General features: G+C 44.1%; 1 protein-coding gene across 2 annotated transcripts in view; it reads left to right on the forward strand.

Annotated features, from left to right (window-relative positions):
- The first annotated feature begins 1,547 nt into the window (after positions 1 to 1,547).
- Positions 1,548 to 16,323, forward strand: part of LOC127069737 (lachesin-like) — a 52,002-nt gene continuing 37,226 nt past the window's right edge. Inside the window, exon 1 of one of the 2 annotated variants that reach the window (XM_051007154.1) lies at positions 1,548 to 4,468. In XM_051007154.1, the coding sequence (XP_050863111.1) occupies positions 4,279 to 4,468 (190 nt within the window). In that variant the 5' untranslated portion in view covers positions 1,548 to 4,278. The remainder of the gene's footprint in view (positions 4,469 to 16,323) is intronic. The other variant, XM_051007153.1, reaches the window with a different exon arrangement.

Here is a 16,323-nt window from a genome sequence, read left to right on the forward strand (position 1 = left end):
TTTACTGTACGTTTACAGAAATGAATCTCTATTTTTTCTCTCTCCCTCCCTCCCTCCCTCTCTCCTCCTCTGAATCTGCGATTTTCATAAACGACCACCATCTTCTTATGCATATTTAATCGATCATTCATCGATGATTCGTCGATACTCTCGCGTTAAGCCTTCCCATCGTTAACTCAAAGAAAGAAACTCGTGTTGTTCGGGTCGCTTCGATAAACGAACCCAAACCTCCGAGGGAGAATCTTCCCTCGGAGAGAGTCATCCACGAGCTAAGAAAATCAATCGAGCCCTGATAGAAAAGCAAAGAGATAGAAAGGTAGGAACGATCCGAAAGATGCATGGTGGTAATAACGTCTTCTCCAAGTTGTTTCCTCGATACAGAAAGAGCCAAGCTAGCTCTCGTTTTTGCTAAAGGGAGACTCCTTTCCTTTGTCGATCGTCGCTCATTCTAAACAGTTTCCGTTGGACGTTAGCGTCGTCCAAGATGCTCGAACGCTTTCCGATTCTTTAAAAAATACCAGCACCTCCTTTCGTAGCTCCCTCGTTTCTTTTTCTTCGTAGCTCGACGTTTCGACCTTTCCATTCGAATCGCTCAACTTTGTGACTCGATCGTAATTCCGTCTATATACGTATCTATAAGCGTAAGTAAAGGTATACCTAAGTAATACTTTTTAGAAAATTTTTCCAAACCCTCTCATCGTCTCATTACAGCTGGTAGAAACGCGAGCACGGATCGACTAAACGTTCTCGAGAACGTGCAACGTTTCTATTCAGTGTTCAAGGTCGATTACACATTACCCTCCGTAGTTTCACGACCCACCCAGTGACGTGGGTCGGGTCGAGTTGATCGCAGACGTCTGCTCTCGTTAACGAGACTACTGATCGTACCTCGTAATTCCCCGACGATCATTTCCGTCATTTTAAATTTCGTCTCGTTCGTACGGTCTTCTCAAATCGATTTCGCCGATCTGCGTAGATCTCTCGTGCTAATTGCTTCATAAGGACCCTATTTCGACGGATGGCACGTAATAAAGATACAATTTCTATTACCCGATCGGTTTTATTAGAAACGTTTCCAACGAGTACGTATCACATCGACCGATTATTACATCGTTCCTACTCGATATCTATTATATAAAATTCTTTGGAATTCGCCGACCTTGCGATATTTACCGTAAGGTGACCTCCGTCGGCGTTACCTATACATCCAATACGATATCGCGCTTGTAAACAGAGGAAAGAGATTCTCGGAAGCGAAGGTGATTAAGAGGAGAAGGACAGAAAACGAAAGATCGCGTACGCCGCAGAGGTTGATTACAAATCATTCGTACTTCGAAAGCCGAAGCGTCATCACGATAGTTTAATATTAACGTCCGACCGGTAACGAGTTACTACTGCGTCATTTCCGACGATGGAGCAACACGCTACTTCAAGAGTCCGACTTAAAATACGCACATTTGGATAGCCGATAACACACAGGTATTTAAAAGCGATTAAAACGTATCTCAATGCTTTCCTAACGCGAATACGACCGACGTAAGCACTCGTTGTGACTTAGAATTGCGTAATACCTATACAACGTAATTTCACGAACGATTCTTAACGATCGTCCACGGCTATTGATATATTTGTTTTTTCTTTCTTTTATTATTATTTATTTTTTTTTTTTTTTTTAAGCGATCTAATCAAAATTTGATGCAGCGAGATATTTTGTCGGAAATGTCGCGTGAATTTCGTTGCACCGAGATTTAGTATGTAATTTTCATCGGCATTAAAAATGAATTTATTTGTTTATTCACATCGTGCTTTCGAGCGGCACATCGACGCGAGCACGCAAATGTAGCGGTTCGTTGAACTCGTAGGTGAATATTACCGAGCGTGCTAAAAAAGAAGAACGAACGAGAGATATGCGTTGTAAATGCAACGAAAATGCGTTTGATTCGGACCTCGCATTAGCATCGTTTTGACGAACGAAAGATCCGTCTCGAAGGTCAGAATTTCGTTCTTCTCTCCTTCCCTTTCTCTCGTTGTCCACGCTTATCGATCGGCGTACTACGAACTCGAACAAAAAATTGTTTTTATTTTGGCGAAGAGCGATAACGAAGCTCGTTACGATATCGCCCCTTTCTTTTCTCTCTCGATTTATTTTCTTTCTCGAGAGAGAAGGAGGAGTCGAGAGGAAAAGGCGAGCAACGTCGGATCGACGCGGTCTAACCCAAGGTCGAGATCCAACGCCTTTCAACGACGTTGACGTCGGTATTCGCGAACTTTGCTAGATACGCGGCCACGTTGTGCCCGTCATTTCCAGACGATCGCTTTCGTCTTTCTTTGACCTTTGACCACGATGCTCGAAGAAAACTCAACGGCTCTTCTTTAGATCCGTGTGGCTGAAAACGCAAAGACCGAAAAGTCCCCTTATCCCTTTTAATCCTTTGCCGTAAAATGTTCTTTGACACGTCACGCGCGCTACATCATACATCGGTGCGAAACGTTGGACGTCCAGGTACACCGCATAGCAAAGTGAAAGGAGTAGCATTGCATTCTCGATAAAATTACATTCTCGTTCGTACTTTAAGAAGAATCGAAAGATATCTGCGATTAAATGTATCGTCGATCGGTCGTACGAAATACCTACGAGCTGGAACAACGATCCGGAAGATCGATGGATCTATGCGAAAGTATCTCGAGTCAAATTTGCGAGAACAGTCGCAAACAGGAAGGATACTTTTGGGAAGGAAGAACGAGAGAAAGGAGAAGGAGTGGGCAACGTCATCGAAGAAAGAAAAAGAAAAGTAGAAAGAGAGATCGAAGGAAAGGGAGTCGATCTCCGGAACGGTGGGTAGAGGATGAGATAGAGGAGCGGAGTCAGGAGTAGCAATAGCAGCAGCAGTAGCAGCAGCAGCAACAACACCGGCAGTAGCAGCAGTGGCAGCAGCAGTGCCCGGGCATCAGGGCACGGGCTTTCGTTGGCGCTTGCGCCGCGAGAGAGACGTTTTCCCCGTGCGACGGCTTGTACCTGCAGGAGAGGAAGAAGAAGGGTGCGAGATAGAAAGAAAGAGGGAGAGAGGGAGAGAGAGAGAGAGAGAGAAGGAAGGGAATACCCGTACGAAGTTTATCGGCGGCGAGCAACGGAGGGTGGTCCTCGCATAGGTAGAGAGAAGGAGGATGATAGTGGTGGTAGTATTAGTAGTAGTAGGTAGGTAGGTAGGTAGGTAGGTAGGTAGGCTGGCTGGCTGGCTGGAGTAGGAGAGATCGACGGCGGTTGGCGGTAGTGGTGGTGGTGGTGGTGGCGGTGCTCCGAGGAGTCGGAGGTGGAGGATCGCCGAGCGTACTCAGTACTCCGAGGCTTTTGAAGAGCAGGCAGGCAGCAGTCTACGGCCCGGGACAGAGGGACCAGGACCGGCCTCGAGAGAAGGAGGAGGTGGTGCGCGGTGGTGGTGGTGGCGGAGAGGAGAGGAGAGGAGGAGGAGGTGGAGGCCGAGGATTTCTTTCGTCGTCATCGTCGTCGTCGTCCTGCGAGATCTGAAACCTATAACGAACTGTTCTGCACGTTGTCGTATATTTATTCGCGCGAGACAGAACCAGACTGGACGATTCTTCTCTCTCTCGTACGAACTCAAGAGAGAGAGAGAGAGAGAGAGAGAGAGAGGAATAGCGTGTTTTTGATTATCGTGTGCTCGTGACCTTGGGACAGAGTTGGCTCGCTTCGTCTAGCGTTTCGCGTGGTTATCACGTTGTCTCGTGTCGTCGTTCGCTTCCTTCGCGCTCCTTCCAACTCGTCTCTCGCCGAGAATAAGAGAACACAGAGGCAAGAAAACGCCGGAGGCAGAAAGCAAAAGCGGAGAAGCGAAAGCGAAACCAGCGGGAAGCGGGAAGCGGGAAGTTGCAGGCGGCAAGCGCGGTGAGGTTAACCGCGTACTTCCTCGTGGAAGTAGTCGAAGACAAGCGGCGAAGGAGATGTGCGGAGTCGTTTGGCCGGGAGCTGCACGGAGCACGTGCCACGCACGCAGAAGGCGCTCCAGGCGACATCAGGTGCGCTAATCCGGGACGCAAGAGGGGAAGTAAGAGAGAGAACGTTCAATCTGTCGTCTCCTTCCCAACTCCTCTTTCTTTCTTTCTCTCTCTTTCTCCTCCTCCTCCTCCTTTCCCTCCCCCTCCTCCCCCCTTCCTTTCTTTCCCATATCCGCGCGAATCTCAATTTCTCGATCGCACGATCCTTTTCCTCCCCGCTCGTCGATCGGTGAATCGTTCTCGAGTGTCTCGAGTGTGAACTCAGGAATGAGTGGCCAAACTCGTCGTTCTGCTTGTATCGTCGAGGAGGAAGCAAGAGCCGACAGGACGGTCCAGATGATCCTTGTGCTCGCGGCCATCGTCACGTTCCTCGGCGTCGATGGCATGGGACACGCCGTCGTTGCAGCTTATCCCGCCGTTGGACACGTCTCTACCGGCAAAACGGCGTTTCATCAAGGTACGTGCTATCACGAGTACTTACTACTTACTCTTCTACTTCCCTCTCTCTTATCCCGCTCGCGTATATATCGATAAGCGGGAAATTATCGAGTACTTTGACTCGTTGTAGAGATAGCCTTCCCCAAAGAACGTATCGAGCATAGCTTCGATAGTCGAAATAGTTTGCTCTATAAGGTAGATACAGAGAACTCGCCAAGCTACAAAGTTACCTTGTTCCTGGTAATTCGTGCGAGAGGGAATTCCTTTTCATCTCTTTGACGAGAGCTCGTCGAACAATTTTGACGTTTGTTCGCTACTTATCGAATTTCACCGATCCGATCTAAGATTAGGTATTCTTTCTTTCGATGCTTCCCCGTATCTCGAGCGATCTCTCTCGACGAGAGCAACTTTTCGCGTGTATCTATATTTACGAAGAGTGTTAAATCGAATAATCGAATCTATTCGTTATCGATGAAGCAATGCTTTTTTAATCGTCCTATAACGTATACCTCGACTAATTTTACCGACTTGAGCGAAAACGATGAAAATACGAAACACAAATATCTTCATCCGTTCAATGTTCGAGGCAATAATTCGATTCGAAAGACGCGAATAGCTAACGAGCTAAAATTCTCGTGTCGTTCTCTTTGGAAGGATCGACCTTGCCGAAAAAATAGTCTCGTCGATGATGCGCGTCGAAAGTGCCCACGGTGCAGAATTTTTGTTCACTCTAATTCACGTAGGATAATCAAAGTCCCATTGTGCGAATAGGATAACGTGTGCTACGTCGACCGAGTGGAAGTCTGAGTTTCGAACGAACGAACGAATTAAACGTAGAGCGTTAGTTCGAAGAATTAAAAGCGCGTAAAAACGATCGTGCGCTGACAAATCGTATTTATGTTGTTGATAACGATTGCAATGAGATATAAAGACGAAGTCTTTTCTATTCGACGAATATCGGGAAATATATGGTAAACGTGTATTGACAAGTTGAAAGGTAGAAAATGAATTTTTGACGTACCATCGGTAAATGTCTATCGGTGCTCTCGAAATTTGATAGTTTTTCGATGGTGACTTGTCTCTCTCTCTCTCTCTCTCTGTTTTACTATTTTTCTGTCACCCCGTCGTCGGTAAAACCAGCTAAATCTTGGCGCGTGCGAGCCCCCGCGTTGTCAACGAACGGTGAGAAAATATAAACGTGCTTTTCTCTTCGTTCGAGCGAGAATTAAACATCGACGATTGTATTACCTTTTTACATAATGGAAAGTGTCGTCGCACGAACGAACAAGAGTCGAGTAAATATCAGATACTATATATATATATTTATATATATACATTACCGCATACATATGTAGTATAATAAATTTCGAGAAACGCGCAAAATAGAAATGATCGCGTCAGAGTAGAATTATCACGGGAGAGCGTTAAGCGATCGTAAGGACGAGCGTAGATTTATCGTAGGTAGGGAAGAAAAAGGAAGAACGAAGAAAAAGATATAGAGAGAAAGAAGATGGGGGAGGAGAAGGGAGAGGGAAGGGAAATAGAGAAAAAGAATTCCAAGCACTCGAGTCCCCCGTGGCGATCGTTCAACCCTTCGACGCTTTAGCTACCCGACAAAAAGTGATTTCGTCGTTGGTATACTTTTTACCGGAGAGAGCAAGACGCGCCATGTGGCGTTGCTTACTATATTTTCCGGAGTCGAGTGCCAATCCGACGAGCCTTCCTTTCGTTCCTTCTTTCTTTCTCGCTTCGTGCACATACTCGTGCACGCATCTACATACGTATGTATGTACGTGCTCGCGAACGTAAATGACGTAGAAACGCATCTTCATATATTCGCGTTCTCCGATCGTTACTTCTCTTTTTTCGTTCTTTTTTTCTTTCCTTTTTTTTTGGCTCTCGTCGTGTATCGTGACGACGCGTCGGCTGCTTCAACGTTACTCCTACTTGTTCTCCGCAAGTGCGAGAACCCATGTACATACATATGTGTCAAATACACGCGTTACCCGACGTACATCTCTTCGCGAACCGCCTTAGTGGTATAACAAAATAAAGGTGAAAGATTAGAAAAGCTATCGTAACACGTTTGAAATAGTAGATATTAATCTCAAAAATTTCATTTACATTCAATGGAAAAAGAAAAAGAAGATCTTCGTTTACAATCGTCAACGACGTTTCTTTTATCGAAACGGGTAGAAATAATAAAGTACGGGATCAGAGATGAAAGAAGTACAATGGTAATCGTAAAGGAGATACAAGCTGGTGGATCGTATGCGGTGCGACCTACTTACACAGTGGAGACAGGCTAACAGACGTTGGAATTCGTTATTAAGAAAACTTTCTAGTTTCAACGTCGAGTATGAATTTTGCGATTCGCTAGAAGAACGCGTAGTACACCGGCTGACAGAGCGATTTGTTTTCTACCTATTTGCCCTCTTTCCCTCTCTCTCTCCCTCTCCCTTTCCCTCCTTCTCTCTCTACCTAGCTCTCTTTACCATCCTGGACGGGAAGAACGATCGATCACCTTTTTGCCGAATGAAAGAATTAATGGGAGTTAGTGTACGCGCTAATGACGCGAACCGTACGTACTTTCTCGACGTCGATTCGTTTAACCGAAGTGCGGACGAATCGACGAGAAGGAACGTTCGAGTGGTATACCAGGCAAAGTTTAAATCGTTTTATTCGCCTTTTGCTTCCTCTCGATCATTCGGACGTCTTGTAAGATTCGAAAAAACTTAGCCGAGATTATGATTTAAACGAACGTTTCGTTAAAATACCCCTGGAAATCTTTAACTTTTCGTTGCGTTTGTTAATTGGAAGAGTCGATTGGATGATAAAATTAAAAGTAATTTATAGAGTATAGTGACTATTAATAATGTACCCTCGATAACGGCAATGATCCTATCAAAGCACTATCGTGTAACTTCTTCTCATTATCGTCCAATTAATGGTATTGCTTATTTAAAGTCCATCAAAGTTCTACCTAATGTACACGGATCGGTCTGTTAAAAACGAACGAAGAGACTCGTAGAGAAGGTTTCGTTGCGAAAGTAAAGTTGTCTTTTTCCAGCACGTCGGATCCTATCGCAAAACTGTCATCTTTCGTTCACCCTTAGCAGCTATCCCAAGAGCCGAGAGAGCGATCGTTTCCGAAAGGATCGTTGACGATCATACGTTGGAGGAAGATAAATTTAATCTCGATAGTGTGCCTTGGATACGTGCGAGAAATCGAACGTCGCTCGAAAGAAATAATTTAAAAAATTATTTCCTATTTCGGCCCAACGATATTATAATATATTTATCGTTATTCCCTTAATACGAGTAAGACACGTTTAACAGACATTTAATAGAGTGTAATAACGGGATATAATCCGTGAACAACATGAAGGGAAATACGAATAAAATTATTACACGTTGCCGTGTAACCGTAATGATTGATTAATAATTACAATGATCTTTGTTTATTATGTGATTTTTCGAAATAACGAATCCTTCTCAATGAACTTGCGCTCGTTGCTCGTTAGAGGTATTAAAGCCCACAGGTATTGTTTGTAATAATCGACGTTTCGACATATTTGTCTTTCAGTTAATCGGTCTTTCACTTAATCAAGGCTCGTACGGCTGGCGTATTTCGATCGTATCCTGGCAACACCCACAGCAGCCCAATTTTGTACAAGGGAAAAGAAGGAAATAATTTGAAAAGTGTAGCGATTGCAGAAATTGTCGAACAATCGATTTCCATCAAACACGACTTGGTTTATACAAGCTTTGGCCGACTATAATTAACCATCATCTTATTGATTAATTAACGAATCCTTTTACTTTCAGCGACACGTATAATCCGTTCACGCACACGGCCAATTCGCAGAAAGCTTAGAACGAAAACAACGTTTTGCGAGAAGAACGTGCTACTTCGTTCAGGCCGACACACGAACTCGATCGATCATCGTATTAATTACTTGACGCTTTGGCACACACGCGAGCTGTATTCTTTATTATCGTGAAAACTTACTACGGACATCGTTCATACACGATGATCAATGAAATCGTTACTATTTTTGGAACGATCAGACGTCTAGTTATCCATATATTTATCGGTATAAATCTTTTCCTTCGCTTTTTACAATCTCTTTTATCGCTCTCTTTTTCTCGTTTTTTTATTTTCTTGGTCGTCCAGAGTCAAATATTTTTATATATTTATCGACGTCGAGATTTTTCTCCCGTCCAATCGGTATTATCGAACATTTTTAAAATGGGCAAAAAAAAACTTGTTATTGCGATAGCATGATATTTTTAATGGACTCGTTACGCCGTTAGGTGCTTTTCGTGTTTAATTATCTCGATTTACCGGGCAAAAATGTTGACATCGCGACGGCGATAATTTCAGATTTCAATGGAAGTTTTACCTTTAGAGACTGCTCGAGAGAATAGACTCGTTAGCTGAACTCGGACGATTACAGGCTTATGAATTAAACTCCCGTATGTGTGAGCGTGTGCGCGTCCATTTTTTCTACTCCCTTCTCTACTTTTCTGTTCTTTCGACTACCTACCGAAATATCAAAAGTTTAAATTCGAAGTAATGCTATCCATGTAATCGTTTCGCTTTCGTCGATTCGTTCAAAAAAATCCGAGAAAAATCCTTTTTTTCTACCGTAAAAACCGTGCTAAAAAAAAAATTATGAAACGAAAGGTAAACGAGATTGGTATTTTATTAAAGATCACAAAAATAGAATTTTTCGAGCTGCTTTCGACGATACGATCACAAGAAAAGACCCTATTGAAATTGCGCGAATCTATTTTAAATGCCCTCGAGATCAATGATATTAAAACGTGTACTCTTCTTTGGAGAATTGGAAAACTATTTAATATTGCAACGAAATATTTCGACGGCGTCGTCCGAAATTGCCTTCTGTACTCTTTCTCTCTGTTACGTTCTTATTACTTGACACGTCTATCTATCTTTTGTTTCGTAAGATTTCCTTTTTTTTCTTTTCAACGTGTCATCTATACAAACGGGATATATATCGGACACACAACGGAAATGGAGAAACCGATAAAAATTTTGCCGATCAAAGCGCTGCAGAAATCTCGATTGCAATTTTTCTACGTTCTCGCGAAAATTTCGTTTTGTTTTTGCCGCGAACAAACATAGAGGAGGCTCGTGATCGCATATATTTTCGTTTCGCAGTGGTAGCTGTATATGAAACGCGTAGGATATATTCGGGACGTGGTGGGATAAAAAAAGAGGAAAAGAGAGTAAAAGGGTGGAAAGGGTGGAAAGGGTGGAAAGGGGGAGGAAAGGGAGGGTTGGAAAGTGGGAGAAAAGGGGAGAGAAAGAGAGGGACAGAGAGATAGAGGAAAAAGGAAAAAAATTGGTCCGAGTCTGTTTCGCGCGCCGTACAATTTTCCGGTTCGATGTGAGGTCGAACGTGATGTTTCGCCCGAGGTGTTCGCACGTTTTCTCCCTGCAACGTTTCGCTGCCTTCCTATCGTATACACCACCGTCTCTGTTCTCTCTCGCTTCATCTTTCACTCGTTTTCCCGTGCACAGTTTCCCCTCCTTACCTACTTGCAGCATCTCTTCTTCGTTTCTCTTCGTTCCCCTCGTAGCTACGGGCTCATAGAGCTCGCTCACACATATCGGCCGAAGCACGATTGCGGGAGTGACTGATTTGGGTTACATCAGCGTTGCAATTCCAGAAGGCTCGTCGTCGTCGTCGTCGTCGTCGTCGTCTCGTCGTCGTTCTCGGAAACGGCGACAGCTATATTAGAATGCGGATAACGATGAAAGAGCGCCAGAGCCAAAACTCGGTCCGGTGATTGAGTCTGTCCCAATTACAAGATTAACGCCTACGTCGGAAAAAACCTACCTATCTTTTTCTATCCCTTTTTCCTCTCTCTCTCTCTCTCTCTCTCTCTCTCTCCCTTTCTCTCCTCCTCTCTCTCCCTCTCGTTACTCGTTCGCCACGTTTCCGATAGCCTTTGATATCGTGTAACGACCGCAGCTGAATCTACCGTGTGACTTCGATTGGTTATGAGGACTACGTGAAAGAGAGGAATGCGATTGACAACCTCTTTTGTCTCTTCCCTTCTATTTCTCAGTTTATTTGGACCATTTTTATTTAATTTCCTTCGTGGTTATTTATTGAAACGTAGCTGTCGACAAAGTCTATTATATTATTAATCCGTGTCTCTTCGTCGAAGAAATTGGATCGAGCCACTTGGGAGAAGGGTTTCATTTATTTTTCCAAATTCATAAAAGTGCCATCAACGTAGTTATTACTTAATAACGTCGATCTTTCGCGTATAAAGAATTCGTCGGGTCGTTACGATATGATTATGCTAATCCGCAAGAAAAAAAAAAAGAAACTATTCGGCTTAGAACGAGCTGTCGCGAGCGTGCGAATGTCCCAGTATAAACACATGAATTGTGGAGTTCACGCGAGGAGAAACTAGATAGAGAATATCGGAAATGGTATTACAGAGACTGGCAGTATCCGTTTGGCATCGACGTTGGATAGGACGTTGGATAGGACGTGGGTGGGTGGCTAGGTGTAAGACAGATTTAACCCAAAAAATTCCATCGTTGGATCGAACGAGCTTCGCACGATCCGGCTTTTAACTCGGCGACAAGGGAATCGATGTTCGCTCGAATTACCCTGCATCGAGACTCTTCTCCGAAGGACTCCTCTTGCTATTCCCTAAGCCATTTAAGCCTCTACGATTAGATCAACGAATCGATTATTTTTTTTCCCTTTCCTTTTTTTTTGCATCGATGACGGAAACAACGTGTTCGATAATCGAGTAAATTCGAATCAAAATGAATAATAATTGATACTATAAAAACTCAGCGATCGATAGCGAAGGAGATGATCCCGATAATGTTCGATTTCCTCTCGAAAAGTAAAAGAATTATCTCGAAGGCGTTAAATTCTCGTTCTACGACGATCATTGAAATTAATTTTGCTGAGCTTTCGACGTGGCCCTTTTTCTCTTCCTCGAAGAGGTCGCCTCGATCGTTTATTCCTGCGGAAGATATAACGACCCTTTCTTCGATTCTCGAAGGGAAAGATGATTACGTTGGAAAATGCAGGATTTCGTGCCGACGGACAATCCCAGACGCGCGTAGTACTATAGTCTCTAGACTACGAGTAGGTGAAGTTGAAATACGAGCCAGGTGGTCGACCTTATCGGATGCTCTCGTGCTCCTTTAAGCTCCCGCCACGTCTACAAACGCGCCCTCTGCCTAATTCCTTCCTCGGGGATTCCGCGATACGTCTGACGACGAAGACGAGGAAGAAGGAGAGTAAAAAGAAGAAGAAGAGAAGAAGAGCAAGAAGAAGGAGACGGCGACGACGACTTTGCAGCGACACGACGCGACGCGGCGTCGACGAGTTAATGGAAAGAAGCGTTAAACGTTTCTCCGCTCGGTACCTTTTCCTTCGGCTTTTCTCGCTAAACTCACTGCCTTATCTTATCTCTCGGCCGGTCTTTCCAACTTTTTCCTTCTTCTTTTCTTCGCTCCGCTCGTCGCTTCTTCACGCTCGCCTTGATGCGGAATCGGAAAGACGCCTAAAGGGTCTTATTTTTTTTTTTGAATTCGCCAAGCGTCGTCGGGTTTTCTCTTTCGATTTTTCTTTCTTCTTCTCTTTACAGAACGAAATGCAGAAACGCGCTATACGCTTTTCCACTACTACCACTTTGATTTTTATCTAGTAAGAATAGTATATCGGTTTTATTCAACGAATCATTTGTATCTTTGGACGAATTGTTGCTACAGAAAATTGATAAGCTTGTGTTAAATTTAAGTCGTGATCCAACGATGGGTATATATACATACATATATATATGTATATGCATATGTATATAGCGTATATAGCCAGATACGTAGCGTACGCTAGACGAGTGGAAATCCATGTTTAAAATTAGAAAGAAAATAAATGGCGTGACGTATCGAGTAAATTCGTCGAAAAGTGGCCATCTCTCGATATAAATATTGCGTATACGATGGAACGAAGAAACTGCGAAAGACGAGAGATCGTTTTGCGTCCCGTAAGAACCGAAGAACGACGCCGAGAGATCGGAAGGAGGGACGGATTACGTCGAGCTCGATAAAGTTAAGTGAAACGCTATGAGGTATATTGCATTTAGCGCATGAGAAAGATAATGCGTTGTTATTACGTCGAGAGGATAGCATATTCGATGAGACACGTAATTTATAGACAAGAGGAATCGCTTTCGAAGAGGTGAGAGGTAAGCGATATTTTTAGTTAATCGATGACCGAACGAACGAACGAACCGACCAAGTTACGAACTTCCGGGTCGTAAGAGAAGTAAGTACATATTCGTTCTGCCAATAAGAAGAAAGATTATCAAATAATCATCAGGGTTTCTTCGCGAACTTCGTCCCGTTCAAAGTACATGAGAAAGAAAAAAGAAAAGAGACGACCTTTCCCTTCTCTCTCTCTCTCTCTCTCTCTCTCTGCTCTCTGTGTGTCTTTGCCGGTTTCGTGACGGAGGTCAGAGCTCGGCTAATTTGTTCTTATGGGATTTCCTGATACATCGGGGAGCATATCGCGTGGACCGGTTAATGGAGGGGAAAGTTATCCGCTGGGACAATGGGACTTCTCGTTAGGTCGCTCCTTTAACCGTTTCGCTAAACTCCGGTGACGTCTTCAGCTTAAACTCCCGCCGGATGAGCTGTCACTTCTCTCTCGCTCCCTCTCCAACGTTCTTCATCTTCGTCTCTCCTTCGGTCCCATTTCCTGTCGTTTTCCTTTTAACGTGTCTCCTTCTCTGGTTCATCATACATTCCATTCGGATAATTGAGAAATCCTTGGAGTAAGCTTACGTCGTTGGAGAAATTTTCGACACGGTCTACCTTCGTGTCTTGATTCTCGTCGGTCCCCTTCACTCCCCTCTCCGTCTCATCGTCAAATATTACTCGATGAACGGTACTAATCGGCGCAACGAGCACACCCCGGCTTTAATTAGTCTTCCTTCTAGTCGGTGATCGAGCGTAAACCACGTTTGTTCCTACGCCCCGTACGTAAGTACACGCGTCTATCTACATACGTAGGTACGTATATCGCCTATCGACTCGGTTCCCGCGTCGCAAGTAGTCGATTGCTTTTAATTAATTTCACGATAGCCACTTGTACCAGCTTTCTACGACGATAGGGAGAGTATCGAATCGTCGATATTCGACGAATTTAGTGATCTCGACGGTATATCGAGGGAGATTAAGTATATCCCTTTGGATCGTTATATTCCAGAGCGAATAACGATTAATCCGATCGTAAAGCGTCCGTCCTTCGTAACCTTAATGTTCGTCCGTTTCGCGTTTATGACACAAGTACGATAAAATTAAATTTCCTGGTTAGAAAATTACGCGTTGGGTATAGTAACATTTGTAAATGTTTCAACTTTCAGGAAATGTTCCTTGCGTTGAAAACGAGTTCACGAATGTTTTTCCCCTTCCTTTTCTATCTATTTGCATCTACTTGTCTCTCTTTTTCTTTCCGACTTCTCGCCGAGTCTGGGCGAGTCTCCCAAGCCGGTAGATACCTTCGTCTTTCCGCGGTAAGAACGTAATCTGTTTAAAAAGTCGAATGTCTTCTGATTTACACGCTCGTTTCCTGTATTCCCTTCGGGGAGACTCCCAGGAGGTCCGAGACGAAGTGCGAGACGGAAGATTTGCGAGGAGAGAAACTTTTACGAAGGAGGAAAGATTAAGGGATGCCGGCATCCACTCTTCCATATCTTCGAGTTCATTCGTCGTTTCGGTCTTTACGGCACCTTAAAAAGATACTTTCGAAATAGCCGGATCCAGACAGATGCACGCGCAAGCGAGGAGAGAGAAGAAGAGAAGAGGTAAGCAACGCGACGACGAGCGCTCGACTACCAAAACTTTCTGATCAAACTTTTATGGGGTGGAATAGGGTCGGGATAGGAGGGAATCCAAAATTAATTACCTTCGTTCAACCTTATTTTGACGTAATTAAATTTCATGAAAACGAGGAAGCGAGAAAAAACAAGAGGATGGAGGAGAAATAGGAGCAAGAACGAACGGAACGGACGAAGAAACGAGAGAGTAGCAGGAAACGCGCTGGTTAATCCGCCGTTTCTTTGATTTGGAAGAAAACTCGGCGAACTTGAAACGCTGGCTAATTAGATAGCCGTCTACCTTCCTCTCTTCTCTCTCTCCCTCTCCCTCTCTCCACACGATAGGCCGTCCGCGGATATCTTGATGATTAATTTTCCTTTAGCTCTCGTCGGGACTGCCTCTCGTATTTGGTTCATCATATTTTTCATTGGCAAATCTTTGCTCGGGATTCCTTTCCTGCTTCGTTTCCACCTCTCTGCAACGTCATCTTATTAATGGAGTTAATCAAACCTAGATACGAATCTCTCAATTTTCGTCTTACCAGTATCTTTTATTTCAGAGACGAAAATAGCAGCAGACGAAAATAGAAGCTCACGTACTTACGGCGTACTTCTTAATTCGTGGAGACGCTTATATATCGTTTCGCATATTCGATAAATATACTAACGCGTTTAATGACTCGAGAACGATAGTATACACAGCAACGTACGCAATTTTGCATTCTATTTTATCGTGAGTGCCTTCGAAGATCGGAGGAAAGGGAAACGTTTAACGGTGTTGGTAGAGTTAAGTGCATACGTGTATGCGCCTTTGGCGTATGTATAGACCGAACGCATGCCGCATCGAGGCTCGGCACACACGAATGTGCCGCAATTTCTCTAACGTAATTTCGAGCAACATGCGCGTGGCACATCTCGTTACAACGTCGACCGATCGATTCGCTATAGCGTTACAAGAAGCCCTCCCGATTGGCTTTTCCTCGGCGTCTCCCTACAAGTTCTCGCGCGCATTCGCGATCTTCAAACGATATACCTATATATTATAGTATGTCACCTGATTTCCATATTCGCGCGCAAAAACCCGCTGGAATAGGTAATTAGGGTCGAAACGAGCCTGGAAACGAACGTTCTTCCTTTCTACGTTATTCCTCTTTCTTCCTTTTCTATCTATTGATCTATCTCTCTCGTTTTCTATCATCCCTTTCATTTGCTCTCATTTTCTCTTATCGGCTTCGATCGTGACGCGCCAGCGTGGAAAATCATTTTTTAGCAGGGAATTCGTGGCAAGGCAATTTGGTCCACTCTCTCTCTCTCTCTCGCTTGCTCGCACGCTTGCTTTGCCATTCTCCTTTTATCGTTCGACCTACACTCTCTCTTTTTCTTTTTAATGTGAATTTTACGACACGTATTTTCGCGCTACACGCTTTTGCTCTTTATTCGATGTTCGTCGCGTGCAAATTTTATATGCGCACTCTTGCAGTGCAAATGCGTACGTCTCTTCGTGACCAGCCAACGTCCCGTGCAGCTGGGTAAGTCTCCGCGTACGTAAGCGCGTATATAGACGGAGAGGGAATAAAGCAGGAAGGTGATACACCCAAGAAGGTCCGGTGATCGCGAACCACGCGAGGATCGTGTTAGATACTTATCTTGTGTTTTCTCAAAGGGCGCTTCCTCTCGAACGTTCTATAAACGTTCGGGCGACGTCCTCTCGGTTTATCGGTTATCGCGTCGTATACGGAAAGCTTTATCGAACTTTCCTCCAAACGATTTTCCCTTCGAGGTTATGGTCAAGCACATCGTCGACTTGCGAGATCAACGACGAAGGGGAAAGTTCCCTTCGCGTCTATCCATCCACTCCTCGTTATTTATCATCTTCCGCCAGAACGGTCACGTTTTTCTTTCTCGTTCTCTAATTAACTCGGACGATGTCTCGTCACTGACAATAATGAGAAGAAGACGATAAAGTTTTATCTATTTTCTTTTGTTTAA

Source organism: Vespula vulgaris, chromosome 16 (assembly GCF_905475345.1).
Source record: "Vespula vulgaris chromosome 16, iyVesVulg1.1, whole genome shotgun sequence".
Taxonomy (NCBI): Eukaryota; Metazoa; Arthropoda; class Insecta; order Hymenoptera; family Vespidae; genus Vespula; species Vespula vulgaris.